Here is a 23,198-nt window from a genome sequence, read left to right as displayed (position 1 = left end):
TGTGTGTGGTTTTTTTAATATTTCCATATGAGGACTTGTATATTTTTGATGGTGACTAGTGTTTTTTAAAAACACCATTTTTAATTGCATATAATTTATTATACAACTTATTTTTCTTGCATTTTCCCATTATAATGTATTATTCTTCTGTAAATGTGATTGTTTTTAGTCTTATTTGATCCATTACTTCCATATTGCAGTGTGATATGCCTCCTGCGGGACCCAATAGGTTCATGTTATGGGAGAGTTTGGGACTTTTCTAGGTACAGAGCCGCCCTGGCAACTTTTCAATATCCTGCCATCATACGATGGGGTCACCTATGGGTTTATATAGGGAGATTTGGCTCTGAATACCCCTTAGCTGCCATAGACACTATTGACCCTGGCATCTAAACGGTTAACTGCCTGAGATGCAGAAGCTCGTTTTGAGGCGCTAGCTTTATGGCAACCTCTTCAAAAATGAGGTTCTGCAGCAGCTGAGGTTGAACATTTTCAGGAAATATGAAGGGTTCATCTGGGTAACATTCAACATTGCTTTTCTTTGTTAGTTTTACACATAAAGATGAAAGAAACCGCAAAATGATCTTCACCCATAGTTATTACACATAATACAATAGTGAGCGCTCACCAGACCCCGCACTGTAATGGTAGGCTCTGGTCTTCCTACAGGCTGTCCGGACGGGTGAACGGGAGGTGGGAGCGGAGGAGCCAAGGGTGGAGGTTGGAAGGGTGGGGGTCCATGGCCGCCCCGAGGAGGCATTCTGGTGACGTCCCTTTTAAGCATCTCAATGTCCGATTGGAGTTGAGACATTTGTTGAAGGTGTTCACGCTGCAGCTCAGCTATCTCCGAATCCCCTGCAAATAAAAGAGCCAAGGGTAAGAACAGGACTAAGAAGAATACTGCTCCTATGTGCAAGAATATAACTACTATAATACCTCCTCTATGTACAAGAATATAACTACTATAATACTGCTCCTATGTGCAAGAATATAACTACTATAATACTGCCCCTATGTACAAGAATATAACTACTATAATACTGCTCCTATGTACAAGAATATAACTACTATAATACTGCCCCTATGTACAAGAATATAACTACTATAATACTGCCCCTATGTGCAAGAATATAACTACTATAATACTGCCCCTATGTACAAGAATATAACTACTATAATACTGCTCCTATGTGCAAGAATATAACTACTATAATACCGCCCCTATGTACAAGAATATAACTACTATAATACTGCTCCTATGTGCAAGAATATAACTACTATAATACCACCCCTATGTACAAGAATATAACTACTATAATACTGCTCCTATGTGCAAGAATATAACTACTATAATACTGCTCCTATGTGCAAGAATATAACTACTATAATACCGCCCCTATGTACAAGAATATAACTACTATAATACTGCTCCTATGTGCAAGAATATAACTACTATAATACCGCCCCTATGTACAAGAATATAACTACTATAATACTGTCCCTATGTACTAGAATATAACTACTATAATACTGCCCCTATGTGCAAGAATATAACTACTATAATACCGCCCCTATGTACAAGAATATAACTACTATAATACTGCTCCTATGTGCAAGAATATAACTACTATAATATCGCTCCTATGTGCAAGAATATAACTACTATAATATCGCCCCTATGTACAAGAATATAACTACTATAATACTGCTCCTATGTGCAAGAATATAACTACTATAATACCGCCCCTATGTACAAGAATATAACTACTATAATACTGCTCCTATGTGCAAGAATATAACTACTATAATACCGCCCCTATGTACAAGAATATAACTACTATAATACTGCTCCTATGTGCAAGAATATAACTACTATAATACCGCCCCTATGTACAAGAATATAACTACTATAATACTGCTCCTATGTGCAAGAATATAACTACTATAATACTGCCCCCTATGTACAAGAATATAACTACTATAATACTGCCCGTATGTACAAGAATATAACTACTATAATACTGCCCCCTATGTACAAGAATATAACTGCTATAATACCGCCCCTATGTACAAGAATATAACTACTATAATACTGCTCCTATATACAAGAATATAACTACTATAATACTGTCCCTATGTGCAATAATATAACTACTATAATACTGCCCCTATGTACAAGAATATAGCTACTATAATACTGCTCCTATATACAAGAATATAACTACTATAATACTGCCCCTATGTACAGGAATATAACTACTATAATACTGCCCCTATGTGCAAGAATATAACTACTATAATACCGCCCCTATGTACAAGAATATAACTACTATAATACTGCTCCTATGTACAAGAATATAACTAATATAATACTGCTCCTATGTGCAAGAATATAACTACTATAATACTGCTCCTATGTGCAAGAATATAACTACTATAATACCGCCCCTATGTACAAGAATATAACTACTATAATACTGCTCCTATGTACAAGAATATAACTAATATAATACTGCTCCTATGTGCAAGAATATAACTACTATAATACTGCTCCTATGTACAAGAATATAACTAATATAATACTGCTCCTATGTGCAAGAATATAACTACTATAATACTGCCCCTATGTACAAGAATATAGCTACTATAATACTCCTCCTATATACAAGAATATAACTACTATAATACTGCCCCTATGTACAGGAATATAACTACTATAATACTGCCCCTATGTGCAAGAATATAACTACTATAATACCGCCCCTATGTACAAGAATATAACTACTATAATACTGCCCCCTATGTACAAGAATATAACTACTATAATACTGCCCCTATGTACAGGAATATAACTACTATAATACTGCCCCTATGTGCAAGAATATAGCTACTATAATACTGCTCCTATGTACAGGAATATAACTACTATAATACTGCCCCTAAGTACAAGAATATAACTACTATAATACTGCCCCTATGTGGAAGAATATAACTACTATAATACTGCCCCTATGTGCAAGACTATAGCTACTATAATACTGCTCCTATGTACAGGAACATAACTACCATAATACTGCCCCAATGTACAAGAATATAACTATTATAATACTGCCCCTATGTACAAGAATATAGCTACTATAATACTGCTCCTATGTACAAGAATATAACTACTAAAATACTGCCCCCTATGTACAGGAATATAACTACTATAATACTGCCCCTATGTACAAGAATATAACTACTATAATACTGCCCCCTATATACAAGAATATAACTACTATAATACTGCCCCCTATGTACAAGAATATAACTACTATAATACCGCTCCTATATACAAGAATATAACTACTATAATACTGCCCCCTATGTACAAGAATATAACTACTATAATACTGCCCCTATGTACAAGAATATAACTACTATAATACCGCTCCTATATACAAGAATATAACTACTATAATACTGCCCCCTATGTACAAGAATATAACTACTATAATACTGTTCCTATGTACAAGAATATAACTACTATAATATTGCTCCCTATGCACAAGAATATAACTACTATAATACTGCTCCTATGTACAAGAATATAATTACTATAATACTGCCCCTATGTACAAGAATATAACTACTATAATACTGCCCCTATGTACAAGAATATAACTACTATAATACTGCCCCTATGTACAAGAATATAACTAGTATAATACTGCTCCTATGTACAAGAATATAGCTACTATAATACTGCCCATATGTACAAGAATATAACTACTATAATACTGCCCCCTATGTACAAGAATATAACTACTATAATACTGCCCCCTATGTACAAGAATATAACTACTATAATACTGCCCCTATGTACAAGAATATAGCTACTATAATACTGCCCCTATGTACAAGAATATAACTACTATAATACTGCCCCTATGTACAAGAATATAGCTACTATAATACTGCCCCCTATGTACAAGAATATAACTACTATAATACCGCCCCTATGTACAAGAATATAGCTACTATAATACTGCCCCTATGTACAAGAATATAACTACTATAATACTGCCCCCTATGTATAAGAATATAACTACTATAATACTGCTCCTATGTACAAGAATATAACTACTATAATACTGCCCCCTATGTACAAGAATATAACTACTATAATACTGCCCCCCATGTACAAGAATATAACTACTATAATACGGCCCCTATGTACAAGAATATAACTACTATAATACTGCCCCCTATGTACAAGAATATAACTACTATAATACTGCCCCTATGTACAGGAATATAACTACTATAATACTGCCCCTATGTGCAAGAATATAGCTACTATAATACTGCTCCTATGTACAGGAATATAACTACTATAATACTGCCCCTAAGTACAAGAATATAACTACTATAATACTGCCCTTATGTGGAAGAATATAACTACTATAATACTGCCCCTATGTGCAAGAATATAGCTACTATAATACTGCTCCTATGTACAGGAACATAACTACCATAATACTGCCCCAATGTACAAGAATATAACTATTATAATACTGCCCCTATGTACAAGAATATAGCTACTATAATACTGCTCCTATGTACAAGAATATAACTACTAAAATACTGCCCCCTATGTACAGGAATATAACTACTATAATACTGCCCCTATGTACAAGAATATAACTACTATAATACTGCCCCCTATATACAAGAATATAACTACTATAATACTGCCCCCTATGTACAAGAATATAACTACTATAATACCGCTCCTATATACAAGAATATAACTACTATAATACTGCCCCCTATGTACAAGAATATAACTACTATAATACTGTTCCTATGTACAAGAATATAACTACTATAATATTGCTCCCTATGCACAAGAATATAACTACTATAATACTGCTCCTATGTACAAGAATATAATTACTATAATACTGCCCCTATGTACAAGAATATAACTACTATAATACTGCCCCTATGTGCAAGAATATAACTACTATAATACTGCCCCTATGTACAAGAATATAACTACTATAATACTGCTCCTATGTGCAAGAATATAACTACTATAATACCGCCCCTATGTACAAGAATATAACTACTATAATACTGCTCCTATGTGCAAGAATATAACTACTATAATACCACCCCTATGTACAAGAATATAACTACTATAATACTGCTCCTATGTGCAAGAATATAACTACTATAATACTGCTCCTATGTGCAAGAATATAACTACTATAATACCGCCCCTATGTACAAGAATATAACTACTATAATACTGCTCCTATGTGCAAGAATATAACTACTATAATACCGCCCCTATGTACAAGAATATAACTACTATAATACTGTCCCTATGTACTAGAATATAACTACTATAATACTGCCCCTATGTGCAAGAATATAACTACTATAATACCGCCCCTATGTACAAGAATATAACTACTATAATACTGCTCCTATGTGCAAGAATATAACTACTATAATACCGCCCCTATGTACAAGAATATAACTACTATAATACTGCTCCTATGTGCAAGAATATAACTACTACAATACCGCCCCTATGTACAAGAATATAACTACTATAATACTGCTCCTATGTGCAAGAATATAACTACTATAATACCGCCCCTATGTACAAGAATATAACTACTATAATACTGCTCCTATGTGCAAGAATATAACTACTATAATACCGCCCCTATGTACAAGAATATAACTACTATAATACTGCTCCTATGTGCAAGAATATAACTACTATAATACCGCCCCTATGTACAAGAATATAACTACTATAATACTGCTCCTATGTGCAAGAATATAACTACTATAATACTGCCCCTATGTACAAGAATATAACTACTATAATACTGCCCGTATGTACAAGAATATAACTACTATAATACTGCCCCCTATGTACAAGAATATAACTGCTATAATACCGCCCCTATGTACAAGAATATAACTACTATAATACTGCTCCTATATACAAGAATATAACTACTATAATACTGTCCCTATGTGCAATATATAACTACTATAATACCTGCTCCTATGTACAAGAATATAGCTACTATAATACTGCCCCTATGTACAAGAATATAGCTACTATAATACTGCTCCTATATACAAGAATATAACTACTATAATACTGCCCCTATGTACAGGAATATAACTACTATAATACTGCCCCTATGTGCAAGAATATAACTACTATAATACCGCCCCTATGTACAAGAATATAAACTACTATAATACTGCTCCTATGTACAAGAATATAACTAATATAATACTGCTCCTATGTGCAAGAATATAACTACTATAATACTGCTCCTAATGTGCAAGAATATAACTACTATAATACCGCCCCTATGTACAAGAATATAACTACTATAATACTGCTCCTAAGTACAAGAATATAACTAATATAATACTGCTCCTATGTGCAAGAATATAGACTACTATAATACTGCTCCTATGTACAAGAATATAACTAATATAATACTGCTCCTATGTGCAAGAATATAACTACTATAATACTGCCCCTATGTACAAGAATATAGCTACTATAATACTCCTCCTATATACAAGAATATAACTACTATAATACTGCCCCTATGTACAGGAATATAACTACTATAATACTGCCCCTATGTGCAAGAATATAACTACTATAATACCGAACCCCCTATGTACAAGAATATAACTACTATAATACTGCCCCTATGTACAAGAATATAACTACTATAATACTGCCCCTATGTACAGGAATATACTACTATAATACTGCCCTATGTGCAAGAATATAGCTACTATAATACTGCTCCTATGTACAGGAATATAACTACTATAATACTGCCCCTAAGTACAAGAATATAACTACTATAATACTGCCCCTATGTGGAAGAATATAACTACTATAATACTGCCCCTATGTGCAAGAATATAGCTACTATAATACTGCTCCTATGTACAGGAACATAACTACCATAATACTGCCCCAATGTACAAGAATATAACTATTATAATACGCCCCTATGTACAAGAATATAGCTACTATAATACTGCTCCTATGTACAAGAATATAACTACTAAATACTGCCCCCTATGTACAGGAATATAACTACTATAATACTGGCCCCTATGTACAAGAATATAACTACTATAATACTGCCCCTATATACAAGAATATAACTACTATAATACTGCCCCCTATGTACAAGAATATAACTACTATAATACCGCTCCTATATACAAGAATATAACTACTATAATACTGCCCCCTATGTACAAGAAATATAACTACTATAATACTGCCCTATGTACAAGAATATAACTGACTATAATACCGCTCCTATATACAAGAATATAACTACTATAATACTGCCCCCTATGTACAAGAATATAACTACTATAATACTGTTCCTATGTACAAGAATATAACTACTATAATATTGCTCCCTATGCACAAGAATATAACTACTAGCAATACTGCTCCTTATGTACCAAGAATATAATTACTATAATACTGCCCCTATGTACAAGAATATAACTACTATAATACTGCCCCTATGTACAAGAATATAACTACTATAATACTGCCCCTATGTACAAGAATATAACTAGTATAATACTGCTCCTATGTACAAGAATATAGCTACTATAATACTGCCCATATGTACAAGAATATAACTACTATAATACTGCCCCCTATGTACAAGAATATAACTACTATAATACTGCCCCCTATGTACAAGAATATAACTACTATAATACTGCCCCTATGTACAAGAATATAGCTACTATAATACTGCCCCTATGTACAAGAATATAACTACTATAATACTGCCCCTATGTACAAGAATATAGCTACTATAATACTGCCCCCTATGTACAAGAATATAACTACTATAATACCGCCCCTATGTACAAGAATATAGCTACTATAATACTGCCCCTATGTACAAGAATATAACTACTATAATACTGCCCCCTATGTACAAGAATATAACTACTATAATACTGCTCCTATGTACAAGAATATAACTACTATAATACTGCCCCCTATGTACAAGAATATAACTACTATAATACTGCCCCCCATGTACAAGAATATAACTACTATAATACGGCCCCTATGTACAAGAATATAACTACTATAATACTGCCCCCTATGTACAAGAATATAACTACTATAATACTGCCCCTATGTACAGGAATATAACTACTATAATACTGCCCCTATGTGCAAGAATATAGCTACTATAATACTGCTCCTATGTACAGGAATATAACTACTATAATACTGCCCCTAAGTACAAGAATATAACTACTATAATACTGCCCCTATGTGGAAGAATATAACTACTATAATACTGCCCCTATGTGCAAGAATATAGCTACTATAATACTGCTCCTATGTACAGGAACATAACTACCATAATACTGCCCCAATGTACAAGAATATAACTATTATAATACTGCCCCTATGTACAAGAATATAGCTACTATAATACTGCTCCTATGTACAAGAATATAACTACTAAAATACTGCCCCCTATGTACAGGAATATAACTACTATAATACTGCCCCTATGTACAAGAATATAACTACTATAATACTGCCCCCTATATACAAGAATATAACTACTATAATACTGCCCCCTATGTACAAGAATATAACTACTATAATACCGCTCCTATATACAAGAATATAACTACTATAATACTGCCCCCTATGTACAAGAATATAACTACTATAATACTGTTCCTATGTACAAGAATATAACTACTATAATATTGCTCCCTATGCACAAGAATATAACTACTATAATACTGCTCCTATGTACAAGAATATAATTACTATAATACTGCCCCTATGTACAAGAATATAACTACTATAATACTGCCCCTATGTACAAGAATATAACTACTATAATACTGCCCCTATGTACAAGAATATAACTACTATAATACTGCTCCTATGTACAAGAATATAGCTACTATAATACTGCCCATATGTACAAGAATATAACTACTATAATACTGCCCCCTATGTACAAGAATATAACTACTATAATACTGCCCCCTATGTACAAGAATATAACTACTATAATACTGCCCCTATGTACAAGAATATAGCTACTATAATACTGCCCCTATGTACAAGAATATAACTACTATAATACTGCCCCTATGTACAAGAATATAGCTACTATAATACTGCCCCCTATGTACAAGAATATAACTACTATAATACCGCCCCTATGTACAAGAATATAACTACTATAATACTGCCCCTATGTACAAGAATATAACTACTATAATACTGCCCCCTATGTACAAGAATATAACTACTATAATACTGCTCCTATGTACAAGAATATAACTACTATAATACTGCCCCCTATGTACAAGAATATAACTACTATAATACTGCCCCCCATGTACAAGAATATAACTACTATAATACGGCCCCTATGTACAAGAATATAACTACTATAATACTGCCCCTATGTACAAGAATATAGCTACTATAATACTGCCCCTATGTACAAGAATATAACTACTATAATACTGCCCCCTATGTACAAGAATATAACTACTATAATACTGCTCCTATGTACAAGAATATAACTACTATAATACTGCCCCTATGTACAAGAATATAGCTACTATAATACTGCCCCTATGTACAAGAATATAACTACTATAATACTAGAGAAGCTGTCGGACCGCTCTCCTGTCACCAGTCTGCTCAGTCGCCTCGTCCACGACTTCTCCTGTGTACTATGTTTCCTCTGACACATCACCGTGTTTCAGGGTAATACACCGATATCTGCAGTGCTGGAGCCGGTCTCTGATCTGCACGTACTGTGCTGTAGGCAGCATGAAGCATCTGACAGGTTCCCTTTAATTCTAACAGAATATGTGACACAGGCCCTGCACAGAGCCTTCACTGTAAATGTGAACAGAGGCCTACAAAATATTTTTCAGATGCTGCTTGTTGTGCTCTAATCTTTACTGTGTATTTTTTAGATTTTGATGTATTTTATTACATGAAGTTGACGAAATAGTATCATCTATGTTACGTTATATGAAACATTCTTTGAAAATGTACAGTGTCACCTGAAGGGTCACTACAAGCAGTATGATACATTTCACCAAACGTCACTGACAATATTATCCTGACCAGCTGCTGTTACATTGTGTATTATACTCCAGAGCTGCACTCACTATTCTGCTGGTGAGTCACTGCGTACATTACATGACATATCCTGTACTGATCCTGAGTTACCTCCTGTATTATACTCCAGAGCTGCACTCACTATTCTGCTGGAGCAGTCACTGTGTACATACATTACATTACTGATCCTGAGTTACCTCCTGTATTATACTCCAGAGCTGCACTCACTATTCTGCTGGAGCAGTCACTGTGTACATACATTACATTACTGATCCTCTACTGATCTTGGGTTACATCCTGTATTATACTCCAGAGCTGCACTCACTATTCTGCTGGTGCAGTCACTGTGTACATACATTACATTACTTATCCTGTACTGATCCTGAGTTACCTTCTGTATTATACTCCAGAGCTGCACTCACTATTCTGCTGGTGCAGTTACTATGTACATACATTACATTACTTATTTTGTACTGATCCTGAGTTACATCCTGTATTATACTCCAGAGCTGTACTCACTATTCTGCTGGTGGAGTCACTGTGTACATACATTACTTATCCTGAGTTACATCCTGTATTATCCTCCAGAGCTGCACTTAGTATTCTGCTGGTAAAATCACCATGTACATACAGTCATGGCCAAAAGTTTTGAGAATGCTACAAATATTAATTTTTACAAAGTCTACTGCTTCGGTTTTTCTAATGGCAATTTGCATATAATCCAGAATGTCATAAAGAGTGATCAGCTTAACAGCAATTACTTGCAAAGTCAATATTGGTAAGAAAATGAACTTCAACCCCCAAAACACATTTCAACATCATTGCATTCCTGCCTTAAAAGGAGCAGCTAACATTGTTTTAGTGATTGTTCCATTAACACAGGTGTGGGTGTTGATGAGGTCAGGGCTGGCGATCAATCAGTGATGATTAAGTAAGAATGATACCACTGGACACTTTAAAAGGAGGCTGGTGCTTGGTATCATTGTTTCTCTTCAGTTAACCATGGTTATCTCTAAAGAAACACGTGCAGCCATCATTGCTCTGCACAAAAATGGCCTAACGGGGAAGAGTATCGCAGCTACAAAGATTGCACCTCAGTCACCAATCTATCGCATCATCAAGAACTTCAAGAAGAGCGCTTCCATTGTTGCCAAAAAGGCTCCAGGGCGCCCAAGAAGGACCAGCAAACGCCAGGACCGTATCTTAAAACTGTTACAGCTGCGGGATGGGACTACCAGCAGTGGCAAGCTAGCGCAGCAATGGCAGCGGCTGGTGTGAGGCTTCTGCACGCACTGTGAGGCGGAGACTCTTTGAGCAAGGCCTGGTTTCAAGGAGGGCAGCAAAGAAGCCACTTCTCTTCAGAAAATACATCAGGGACCGACTGATATTCTGCAGAAGGTGCAGGGAGTGGACTGCTGAGGACTGGGGGAAAGTCATTTTCTCAGATGCATCCCCTTTTCGATTGTTTGGGACATCTGGAAAACAGCTTATTAGGAGAAGAAGAGGTGAGCGCTAGCACCAGTCTTGTCTCATGCCAGCTGTTAAGCATCCGGAAACCATTCATGTGGGGGGCTGCTTCACAGCCAAGGGAATCGCACCACTCACAGTCTTGCCTAAAAACACAGCCATGAATAAAGAATGGCACCAGAATGTCCTCCAAGAGCAACTTCTCCCAACTGTCCAAGAGCAGTTTGGCCCCAACAATGCCTTTTCCAGCATGATGGAGCACCTTGCCATAAAGCAAAGGGGATCACTAAATGGCTCATGGAACAAAACATAGAGATTTTGGGTCCATGGCCTGGAAACTCCCCAGATCTTAATCCCATTGAGAACTTGTGGGCAATCATCAAGAGACGGGTGGACAAACAAAAACCAACAAATTCTGGCAAAATGCAAGCATTGCTTATGCAAGAATGGACAGCTATCAGTCAGGATTTGCTCCAGAAGATGATTGAGAGCATGCCCGGGAGAATTGCAGAGGTCCTGAAGAAGAAGGGTCAACACTGCAAATATGGACTTGCTGCAGTAACTCATTCTAACTGTCAATAGAACCTTCTGGTCTCATAATATGATTGCAATTATATTTCTGTATGTGATGGAAACATCAGACAAACACAAAGAAAAACCAGAGGGAACAGATCATGTGAAAATAGCATTCTGGTGTCATTCTCAAAACTTTTGGCCATGACTGTACATTATATTATTTATTCTGTCCAGATAAATAGTTACAATTTGTATTATAGGTCACACTCCTATAATCCTGAGTTACAACCTCTATTAGGCTTCAGAGCTGCACTCATTATTCTGCTTTACATTATTAGATTACTTTTCCCTGTTTACAGATGGAAGGTTCCATGTTTCCATGTGGCTGGTATAATTATGGGGACTCTGACTGGCAGTGCTATGGCTGAGCCAATATCAGGACAGACGCATTTCGGGGTCATTTACTTAGCGCGCACATCACGGGGTTCTCTCCATTAATCATACTGATAAATACTAAGAAACTGCAGAGTGAAAATAAACCGAAGCTTTATTACAGACACTTCTTGCCCCTGATAATAATGAGGATGTTATAGAACAAGCGACAAACGCTGGGGGTGAGATAAAGCTACATTTGTGCTTCTGTTTTTCGTGGTCAGGATCACTTCTTGCTTTCAATGAATGAAAACATTCTTGTTCATATTCTGCGACTGCAAATATCTGACTGCAGAGTACAGTTTACATCACGTGTTATGGAGCCGTTAAATAAGCGTCCATCCACTTCTATATAGTCGACAAGCGATCATTATAAGCAAAAATCTGCCTGAGTGACAGCGATTCCATTCCAAGACAGCAAGAAAATTGTCCAGAAAGCACCAAGTGCACGGGAGCTGCAGAGTTCATTTATCAAGGAATGAAGCTTCATTGGAATACAGAATATACGAAGCCGAGCAGCGTTACTGCTAGAATCAGCCCATGCTTTTTATTTTTTTGCTCCTCTTTATTCTGGGGGTTCAGTCCGAGGGGGGCTTTTCTGCTGTCCGTTAATAAGAAGGCGAAGGATGCCGGCCTGCAATAAGATAGGGACAGATTTACTACACATCCTCGCCACAGACTGCGGGCCAAATATAATGTCTGCTTCTGTCATATATACTGTCAGGGGATATCATCTACAGAAGTGTTACATAGGACTGCAGAAAAACAGACAGGACCAGGGATCAGTCCACACTGACCTCATCTACAGAAATGTTACATAGGACTGCAGAATAACAGACAGGACCAGGGATCAGTCCACACTGACCTCATCTACAGAAATGTTACATAGGACTGCAGAATAACAGACAGGAGCAGGGATCAGTCCACACTGACCTCATCTATAGAAATGTTACATAGGACTGCAGAATAACAGACAGGAGCAGGGATCAGTCCACACTGACCTCATCTACAGAAATGTTACATAGGACTGCAGAATAACAGACAGGACCAGGGATCAGTCCACACTGACCTCATCTACAGAAATGTTACATAGGACTGCAGAATAACAGACAGGACCAGGGATCAGTCCACACTGACCTCATCTACAGAAATGTTACATAGGACTGCAGAATAACAGACAGGAGCAGGGATCAGTCCACACTGACCTCATCTATAGAAATGTTACATAGGACTGCAGAATAACATACAGGACCAGGGATCAGCCCACATTGACCTTATTAAACAGAAATGTTACATAGGACTGCAGAATAACAGACAGGACCAGGGATCAGCCCACACTGACCTCATCTACAGAAATGTTACATAGGACTGCAGAAAAACAGACAGGACCAGGGATCAGCCCACATTGACCTTATTAAACAGAAATGTTACATAGGACTGCAGAATAACAGACAGGACCAGGGATCAGCCCACACTGACCTCATCTACAGAAATGTTACTTAGGACTGCAGAAAAACAGACAGGACCAGGGATCAGTCCACACTGACCTCATCTACAGAAATGTTACATAGGACTGCAGAATAACAGACAGGACTGGGGATCAGCCCACAGTGACCTCATCTACAGAAATGTTACATAGGACTGCAGAAAAACAGACAGGACCAGGGATCAGCCCACATTGCCCTTATTAAACAGAAATGTTACATAGGACTGCAGAATAACAGATAGGACCAGGGATCAGCCCACACTGACCTCATCTATAGAAATGCTACATAGGACTTCAGAATAATAGAGAGGACCAGGGATCAGCCCACACTGACCTCATGTATAGAAATTTTACATAGGACTGCAGAATAACAGACAGGTCCAGGAATCGGCTCACACTGACCTCATGTATAGAAATTTTACATAGGACTGCAGAATAACAGGCAGGACCGGGGATCAGCCCACACTGACCTCATGTATAGAATTGTTACATAGGACTGCAGAATAACAGACAGGACCAGAAATCAGGCCACACTGACCTCATCTACAGAAGTGTTACATAGGACTGCAGGATAACAGACAGGACCAGGGATAGGCCCACATTGACCTCATCTACAGATATGCTACATAGGACTGCAGGATAACAGGCAGGACCGGGGATCGGGCCCACACTGACCTCACCTCCAGCAATGTTACATAGGACTGCAGAATAACAGACAGGACCAGGGATCGGGCCCACACTGACCTCACCTACAGAGATGTTACATAGGACTGCAGAATAACAGACAGGACCAGGGATCGGGCCCACACTGACCTCACCTACAGAGATGTTACATAGGACTGCAGAATAGCAGACAGGACCGGGTAGCTGGACCTGCAGTATGGAGACCTCAGCTTCAGCACTGCTATTTACTATACAGTATATACTATATGCTATACACTGCAGTATGGAGACCTCAGCACTGCTATATACTGCAGTATGGAGACCTCAGCACTGCTATATACTGCAGTATGGAGACCTCAGCACTGCTATACACTGCAGTATGGAGACCTCAGCACTGCTATATACTGCACTATGGAGACCCCAGCACTGCTATATACTGCAGTATGGAGAGCTCAGCACTGCTATATACTGCAGTATGGAGACCTCAGCACTGCTATATACTGCAGTATGGGGACCTCAGCACTGCTATATACTGCAGTATGGAGACCTCAGCACTGCTATATACTGCAGTATGGAGAGCTCAGCACTGCTATATACTGCAGTATGGAGACCTCAGCACTGCTATATACTGCAGTATGGAGACCTCAGCACTGCTATATACTGCAGTATGGAGACCTCAGCACTGCTATATACTGCAGTATGGAGACCTCAGCACTGCTATATACTGCAGTATGGAGACCTCAGCACTGCTATATACTGCAGTATGGAGACCTCAGCACTGCTATATACTGCAGTATGGAGACCTCAGCACTGCTATATACTGCAGTATGGAGACCTCAGCACTGCTATATACTGCAGTATGGAGACCTCAGCACTGCTATATACTACAGTATGGAGACCTCAGCACTGCTATATACTGCAGTATGATAGCGGATACAGGGGACCTGGCTCAGGATTCTGCCTTTACAGATTAATGATCATTTTGTAGGTATTTTGGCTTTTACAGGAGGTTCCTCAGTTCAGTCCTGAGCTGATTCCCCTTTCCAGGCTTCTCCATACAATGCTATAGACACAGGCTCCACAGACACAGATATACAGCGCATGTATCTGCGACAACCACAGATAAGGCGGCTTTCACACTACGTTTTTTTAACATGCGTCATGAACGTTTTTTTGCTGCAAAAGTGGGTCCTGTTTTTACAGCAAAAAAACGCATGCAAACGCATGTAATATTTTGCAGGATTCTGTCACTTTAAGTTTATGGGCGGGCATTGGAGTCATGTGATCGGGAGTGAGGGGAACTGAACGTGAAAGACCGGGAGCCGGCTTCTGACTGCTGTGGAGTCTCGTAACCAAGGTAAACATCAGGTAACTTGCTTGGATACCCGATTTTTACATTGGTTACGAGTGTCTGCAGCTGCTAGGAGCCGATTCCCTGCACACGTAACCAAGATAAACATCGGGCAACTAAGACCGCGGTTACCCGATGTTTACCTTTGTTACGAGCGTCCTCCGCTCTCAGGCGGGGGAGAGTGGAGAGAGAGAGGGAGGGGGAGAGAGAGATCACGCGAGGCTGGTTTCTGGGCATGCTCAGTAGAGCAAGCAGGATCCTGTCTATCAGCATGCCAGCATTCACATGCGTTTGCATGCTGTTTAGTCAGGATCCAGCAATTTGCAGTATTTGGACGCAGCTCAAAAACGCTACAAGTAGTGTTTTTGAAAAAAGTAAAAAAAACTGCAAGTCGCTGGTTCCTCACTATAACGCACGCGAACGCAGGTGAACGCATGTTGACGTGAGTCCATTGCAAATGCATTGAAATGAAAACGCATTTGCACTGAATCCGTTTTTGCGTTAAAAAAACGTTCATGACGCATGTTAAAAAAACGTAGTGTGAAAGCCGCCTAATCAGGACAAGGAGCCTGGTAAAAAGGTTTTCCATTACATGAACATTGTATCCTAAAGGCTACTTTACACACTGCGATATCGGTACCGATATCGCTAGCGTGCGTACCCGCCTCCGTCGTTTGTGCGTCACGGGCAAATCGTTGCCCGTGTCGCACAACATCACCCGGACCCGTCACACGTACTTACCTGCTCTTCGACGTCGCTGTGACCGGCGAACCGCCTCCTTTCTAAGGGGGCGGTCCGTGCGGCGTCACAACGACGTCACTAAGCGGCCACCCAATAGAAGCGGAGGGGCGGAGATGAGCGGGACGTAACATCCCGCTCACCTCCTTCCTTCCTCATTGCAGGAGGCCGCAGGTAAGGAGTGGTTCCTTGTTCCTGCGGCGTCACACGGAGCGATGTGTGCTGCCGCAGGAGCGACGAACTACATTGTACACGCTGCTGCAGCGGTATTTGAGAAGTGACCCCCATGTCAACGAGGAGTTACACACAAACGACATCGCTACAGCGGCCGGATGTGCGTCACAAAATCTGTGACCCCAACGAGATTGCTGAAGCGATCTCGTAACGTGTAAAGCCGGCTTAAGGGTAGATCATCCAAACTAAGTCAGTAGGGGTCCGGCACCCAGCAGACCCCCATCCGCTGTCACCACTCAGTACAATGTGCACCTCTGGCCGCTGATGGAGCTGGTAACAGTGGATGGGTGGGATTTGCCATGTGTTGGACCCCCACAGACTATAAATTCAGACATCAGCTCCTAGGACTTCATGTTATATGGGAAAGGCCACCATAGACTCGTTGCGGATCACTAAGACCCCCACACGGCTCTGTGAGGGGTGAGGCGGAGCGGTATTAAGAGTTTCACTACACTTTAAAAGATTCCAATAAATGGAATACAAATCCACGCATCGCACCGTTCTCTATCTTCTTCCGGCTCCGATGCATCTTTAAACTGAAGATTTCTTCCTCCAGACGCTGATTTTCCAGCTCGACCGCCATGAGCTCCACATCCAGCGTCCGGGGAGCGCCATCAATCCCTGCAAATATGCCACAGTGTGAATAATAATGTCACTGAAGGCCCCGGCCCCATGCGGCGTCACAATGGAGGCCGGAGAATGGGTATAATCATCTAATGTGTGTGCGGGTCTGGCCCTGGCTGTGGATGCGGCCCCATCGCCCCCATCCCAGGTCCGCAACGCGCAGAAGACTAATTCTGGATTTCACTTTCTGCCCTTGAACCTTCCTGTAATAATCCGCCGCACACAGACTCACGTTTTTTCTTTTTCTCTTTACGGTCCTGTTTGTGGGAAAACTCTTCGAATGCCAAAGCCTCGGCCTGCAGATCCCTCATCTGTGCCAGGACGACAGGGTCGCTCCCTCCGCTCTGGACGTAGGCGAGCTGCAGCGCACTGAGGACCGGGGTGGCCCAAACACAGGGATTATTACATCGCAACCTCAGAGATACTTTACCATTAAATGCAAGAAGGATATAAAAACCCACGATGATGATGTGGAGGATTCCAGACTCAGAATGTGTGAATTATCAGAAGCCAGATTTCAGAGATTTTCTTGTAATTTTCCCTGGGTGTTTGATAAGTGGGAGCATTTGCTCATCTTATCTGTTGAGCATTGCCTTGGATGACTCCCCCACTATCTGCTCATATCACCTGCTGTTAATTGCAACGTGTCTGTAGCGCCCCTGAACCCATCAGGTCACTACAAGGTACTTCATCCTGTCAAAGATGCAGGGCCTACCCCCAGGGACCTGGAAGCCAAGTGCCGGTAAGAGCAAAACACACTAAAATCCCAGTTTTTCTCCATCCCCACAGACTGGTGACAGACTTGACCTGTACCCAATGGATGGCCACCCAGGGGTGGAGCTGATCCAGTCCACTAGATGACAACCAGGTGGGAGGGGACTGACAGTTAGACAGTTAGTAAGTGAAAGTGAGAGGAGACAGACGTAACCGCACTGACACGGGAGTGTAACGGTGACCTGAGGGCCCAGGCGTGTGACTGCCGGAGGAGTACGGTGGAGTACTCCCGGAACCATAGCACCGATGGGGTGCAGAGCCCTGGTCAAGCAAACGCTCCAGGCAGACCTGATAAAGATCTGCACAGTGAGGGGGAACATCCAGGACCTCACTAATCGTAAAGTCCGGGGGCAACAGCAGTGACGGGAGAACCAGGGACCGGAAAAGAACACCCACCCTACAGGGTTCACACTACCCAACGTACGGACCCAAGACTGAGAGACAAACAGGAGGGGACCCCCAGATGCTCCAAGCCACGGGGACCCACCAACTAGAGACGGGTGCAGGGGAAAGAAGCCACCAGGTCATCAACCGGCACTGGGACTAAGGGGACCAGAGGTGAGGACCAGCCTTCCTCTGGGAACCAGTTACCAAGCTGCCGTGAGTAAAGAGAACCAGTTACACAGCAACACTCGTCTTATTTCCACGCCTAACTCCATCACCTAACCCCTGGGGCCCCGGCCCTACTTGTGGAGGGCCCAACATCCCGGCTGCCCTCACATCAGCCCCAGCGGAGAGCCTGTGCAGCGGCGGCTCCATCACCATAACCGCAACCCGCGGGTGGTGTCACGATACAAACTTTATTAACTATCCCTATGTAAATAAACCCCTCTTTAAAGTGACCCACAGGGTCATGGAACCGGGCAACGGCCACCCAGTGACACCTCCCAGTAGTGCTCTGCCCGGGACCGAGTACCCCATAGCCCTGGGCGGCACATGGCAATCACCTGATTTCAGAGGAGAGGGCGCTGCCACGGACGGGGAACGGAATGATGGTGAGCGGCGCTGTCTCCTTCTTCACAGACGGGCTGCATGGACGCTCTTTGTTCACTTTCTCTGTTTTAGCCCTAAAAAATAATAGATAATTTTATCACGGCCCCATCAATTATATACAATGTGCAGCAGAGCTGTGTACTTGTGCAATAAAAAAGTCCAATTTACCCTTGATGAGTCAATTGCTGGGGTCCAAAAACTAAAACCCCCCGATTAGATGCTGAATCTTCTCTTACATCAGAAGAGGCAGCCATGACACCCCCGACAGCCCTGCACCCCCCGGAGACAATACAAGCTCCGCCCACCTGAACCCCAGACTCATTCATTCATTCATTAAAATAGTTTTTATTGGTTTTTCAAATGTAGGGTATGAATTAGGAAAGTATAGGGGTACAGAGGGAAAAATTAGGGGTGGTGATTACATGGGGTGAACACCCAGACTGATTCATAACCCCATCTTTATCTCGCCCAGCTCTCATCATTAATAGATTGCCGCAATGTATGGGTGCAACTGGTGACTAATAAGTGTGCAGTGGTCAGACGGCCCATATACATTGCATGATGAACTGCATTAAAGACTGTAGAAAGGTCACATGTTATACGGACGATTAGCAGCCTATTCACATAGGTCGACCCTGAGGCGCTCATTCAGGATAATCGTGCAGTGTATATGCACTTCAAGGCTTTGTGCGCACATAAATGCTGACATTTCTGCAGTGATTTGACAGTACATGAGCTCTTCAAATCGCTGCAGAAACACTGTGTAATGGATGCAGTGTTTCAGCAGAAAAGATGCCGATTTCCTGCGCTCTGGCTGCTGCCCCCACCATAGACAGAGCAGGAGCTGCATCCAAAGCGCACAAATTAATTGACATGCTGCATTTTATGAACGCACGGATTTGGGTCAATATTTTAGCATCTAAATCGCTGCGTTCATAAAAGCAACGTGCGCAAGGATTATACACAATCTACATAGATTGTGCTGGGGACGCAGGACGCATGCATTTACACTACAGTGCAATACGCAGCGTAAATGCATGAAATTTACGCAACGTGCGCACATGCCCTAAGGCTGCGTGCCCACGATCACTTTTCACAGTGTTTTGGATGCAGCATGCTTCAGCTGCGTCCAAAACGCTGCGTTGCACAGTACAAGCACAGTGGATGGATTTCTAGAAATTCCGTGCCCATTGTGCTTGTTTTTTCCGCAGTGTAACCTGACCTGCGGTGCGGCTTCCCGAGCAGCATCTCAATTGTTTGCTGCGGAGTCGCATGCGTTCTCTATAGGGAGAACACAAGAGAAAGCCCGCAGCTCCCCGAACTCTGATCGTAGGCACGAGCAGCTGTGGTCTCCTGTGGAAGAGACTCACGGCCCAGCAGGTCAGGACCCGCCGCGTCCATAACACAGCGGGTCCTGATCACGGGCCCGTACTCTAAGAGAGCACAATGGTATCATTAGTTCCCTGTGCACGACTGGTGGTCTTACCACAATGTCTTTAGTAATAGCAATCAGTACCCAAACAATGACAGGATGGGTTAGTAAGGGAACAGAGTGTGTTAATCCGGCTCTACACAGTAGATGGCTGTCGGCCGTCCCTCTCATACACAGGAGCGCTCGCTCGGCCACACGCTTCTTCGTTCATTATGACAAAGCTGCCGACCAACGTCTGTGTCAATGGCTTCTCTCAGAGAGAACAAAGCAATTGGCAGTCTGACGTGTCCTTTCAGCCTCTACCCCGACATCAGTTGGTCGGCGCCCCCATGCACAAAGTGGCTGCCGAGCCTGCTGATCTCGGTGGGTTCGACTGACACTTATCTTATGTGTATGGGGGGGCCTCAATTTCAAATACTGTTTTGTTTGCTTGAACTTTTAAAGATTTTGGTAAGGGAATCTGTCACCAGATTTTTGCTCCCCCATCTGAGAGCAGCATAATGTAGAGACAGAGACCCTGATTCCAGCGATGTGTCACTTACTGAGCTGTTTGCTGTCATTTTGATAAAATCAATGTTTTCTCTGCAGATCTCGCAGTTGTTTGACTGTAGAGCAGGGTTATAACGAGCTCATGCATCTGCTGGACTATCTGGCAACACGTCAAGTAGTCCTGTAATGATAATCTCCTGCTAATTAAACAATGATTTTCTAAAAGCTGCACTAAGCATCCCAGTAAGTGACACATCTCTGGAATCAGGATCTGTTTTCCTTCATCATGCTGCTCCCAGATTAAGTGGCAAAATCTGGTGAGAGAGTGTCTTTAAGTAACATACTTGTACCTGCTCTCTGATTGGATGAGCACCACCTGGTCCCTCAGAGCATCGAGGGCCAGTTGGTTCTTCTCCTCCTGAGCCTTTAACTCTAGGAGCATCTGTTCGATGTGGTTGGTGGAGCTGCTGCTGCTGGTGACGTCGGACAGGCGCTGGCGGATTTCTGCAAATGGAAACAAAAGGCCCTTAAATTAAATCAGAATCCGGGTAATTGGGAGGATCTGGCACAAGACATGGCATCATATACTGCGAGGGTCAATGTCTGTGCTTAGGGTCCTGGGTAACTGTTCCTAAATAGGATGGGTTTAAATCCCACCAAGGACAACATCTGCAAGGAGTTTGTATGTTCTCCCCGTGTTTCTGGGGGTTTCCTTCGGGTTCTCCGGTTTCCTCCCACACTCCAAAGACATACAGATAAGGAATTTAGAGTGTGAGCCCCAATGGGGACAGTGTTGCTGATGTATGTAAAGCGCTGTGGAATTAATGGTGCTATATAAGTCAATAAATATTATTATTACTATTATTAGAATCCTCTTTATGGCATTTTGCAAAGCTCAGATTGTACTCGCAGGCGAGGACCGACCTTCTCTCTGCACCTCCAGCGCCTGGTTTCGTGCCTGGATGTCAGCGAGGTGCCGCTCATGGGCCTCTGTCATTTCCAGGATGCGTTCTCGGTACTCTCTATCCCAGTGGGTGGAAAGTCCGTGCTCACCCTGTGATGAGAAAATGATGTCAATCAATAGAGATCAGTTTTATCTTTCAGCGCTGCCTCCTCTCAAGCGGGTTTTTTTGTTTTCAGCACTGGAGTGGCGCTTTAAATCTAAGTCCCCTATTCCCTGTCACTTTCCGGCAGCTTCACCTTTTACCAACGCAGCTCTGATCACATAGCGCCATCTTGTGCCGTAACTGCTAACTGGCAGCAAGTTATCTCATAAGCACCCAATGCAAGTCTATGAGAGCCAGAACGAGGCTCTCATAGACTTGTATTGAGTTGTGACCTCTGGCGCTCTTCATTATTTGAGCTGTTGGCAGGTCACAAATCACCAGAGACCGACGTGAGCAACAGTAATAGAAGATGAAGCCGCCGTAAAGCAAGTATAATGCAGGGGGCCGAGCACTTAGCTAAAGCACTACTCCAGCGGTACAATAAAAAAAACATTGGAGTGGTGCTTTAAGGTTTTTTCCATAACAATAACATTCATAGCTTATTCTTAGCAAAGGCAACACTATCTAATTAGTGGGCGTCTGACTTCTGGCACTGTCGGTCAGCTGGTAGAAGTGACTGCACCTTTTCCTTGTTCTCTAGGCATAGTGCCATTGATTTGGTAGTGGCTGTGCCTGGTACTGCAGCCGCTGTGCATGGTTGACTGGTCCCGTTATTACAGAATCAGGAAACCCTGACAAGTCAAAATTTCTACCCTTAAAGCTCCACTCCAGGGTTTGTTTGTTTT

General features: G+C 41.4%; 1 protein-coding gene across 1 annotated transcript in view; it reads right to left on the bottom strand.

The window, feature by feature from the left end:
• Positions 1-23,198, bottom strand: part of CCDC17 (coiled-coil domain containing 17) — a 36,130-nt gene that overhangs the window by 7,949 nt on the left and 4,983 nt on the right. The window contains exons 5-10 of the mRNA XM_075321172.1: positions 22,331-22,460; positions 21,757-21,910; positions 19,440-19,559; positions 17,951-18,087; positions 17,593-17,715; positions 629-855 (exon numbers count right to left, since the gene is read on the bottom strand). Coding sequence (XP_075177287.1) covers positions 629-855; positions 17,593-17,715; positions 17,951-18,087; positions 19,440-19,559; positions 21,757-21,910; positions 22,331-22,460 — 891 coding nt within the window. The remainder of the gene's footprint in view (positions 1-628; positions 856-17,592; positions 17,716-17,950; positions 18,088-19,439; positions 19,560-21,756; positions 21,911-22,330; positions 22,461-23,198) is intronic.

Source organism: Anomaloglossus baeobatrachus, chromosome 8 (assembly GCF_048569485.1).
Source record: "Anomaloglossus baeobatrachus isolate aAnoBae1 chromosome 8, aAnoBae1.hap1, whole genome shotgun sequence".
In the NCBI taxonomy this organism is placed as follows: domain Eukaryota; kingdom Metazoa; phylum Chordata; class Amphibia; order Anura; family Aromobatidae; genus Anomaloglossus; species Anomaloglossus baeobatrachus.
This window is presented reverse-complemented; position numbering and strand designations above follow the sequence as displayed.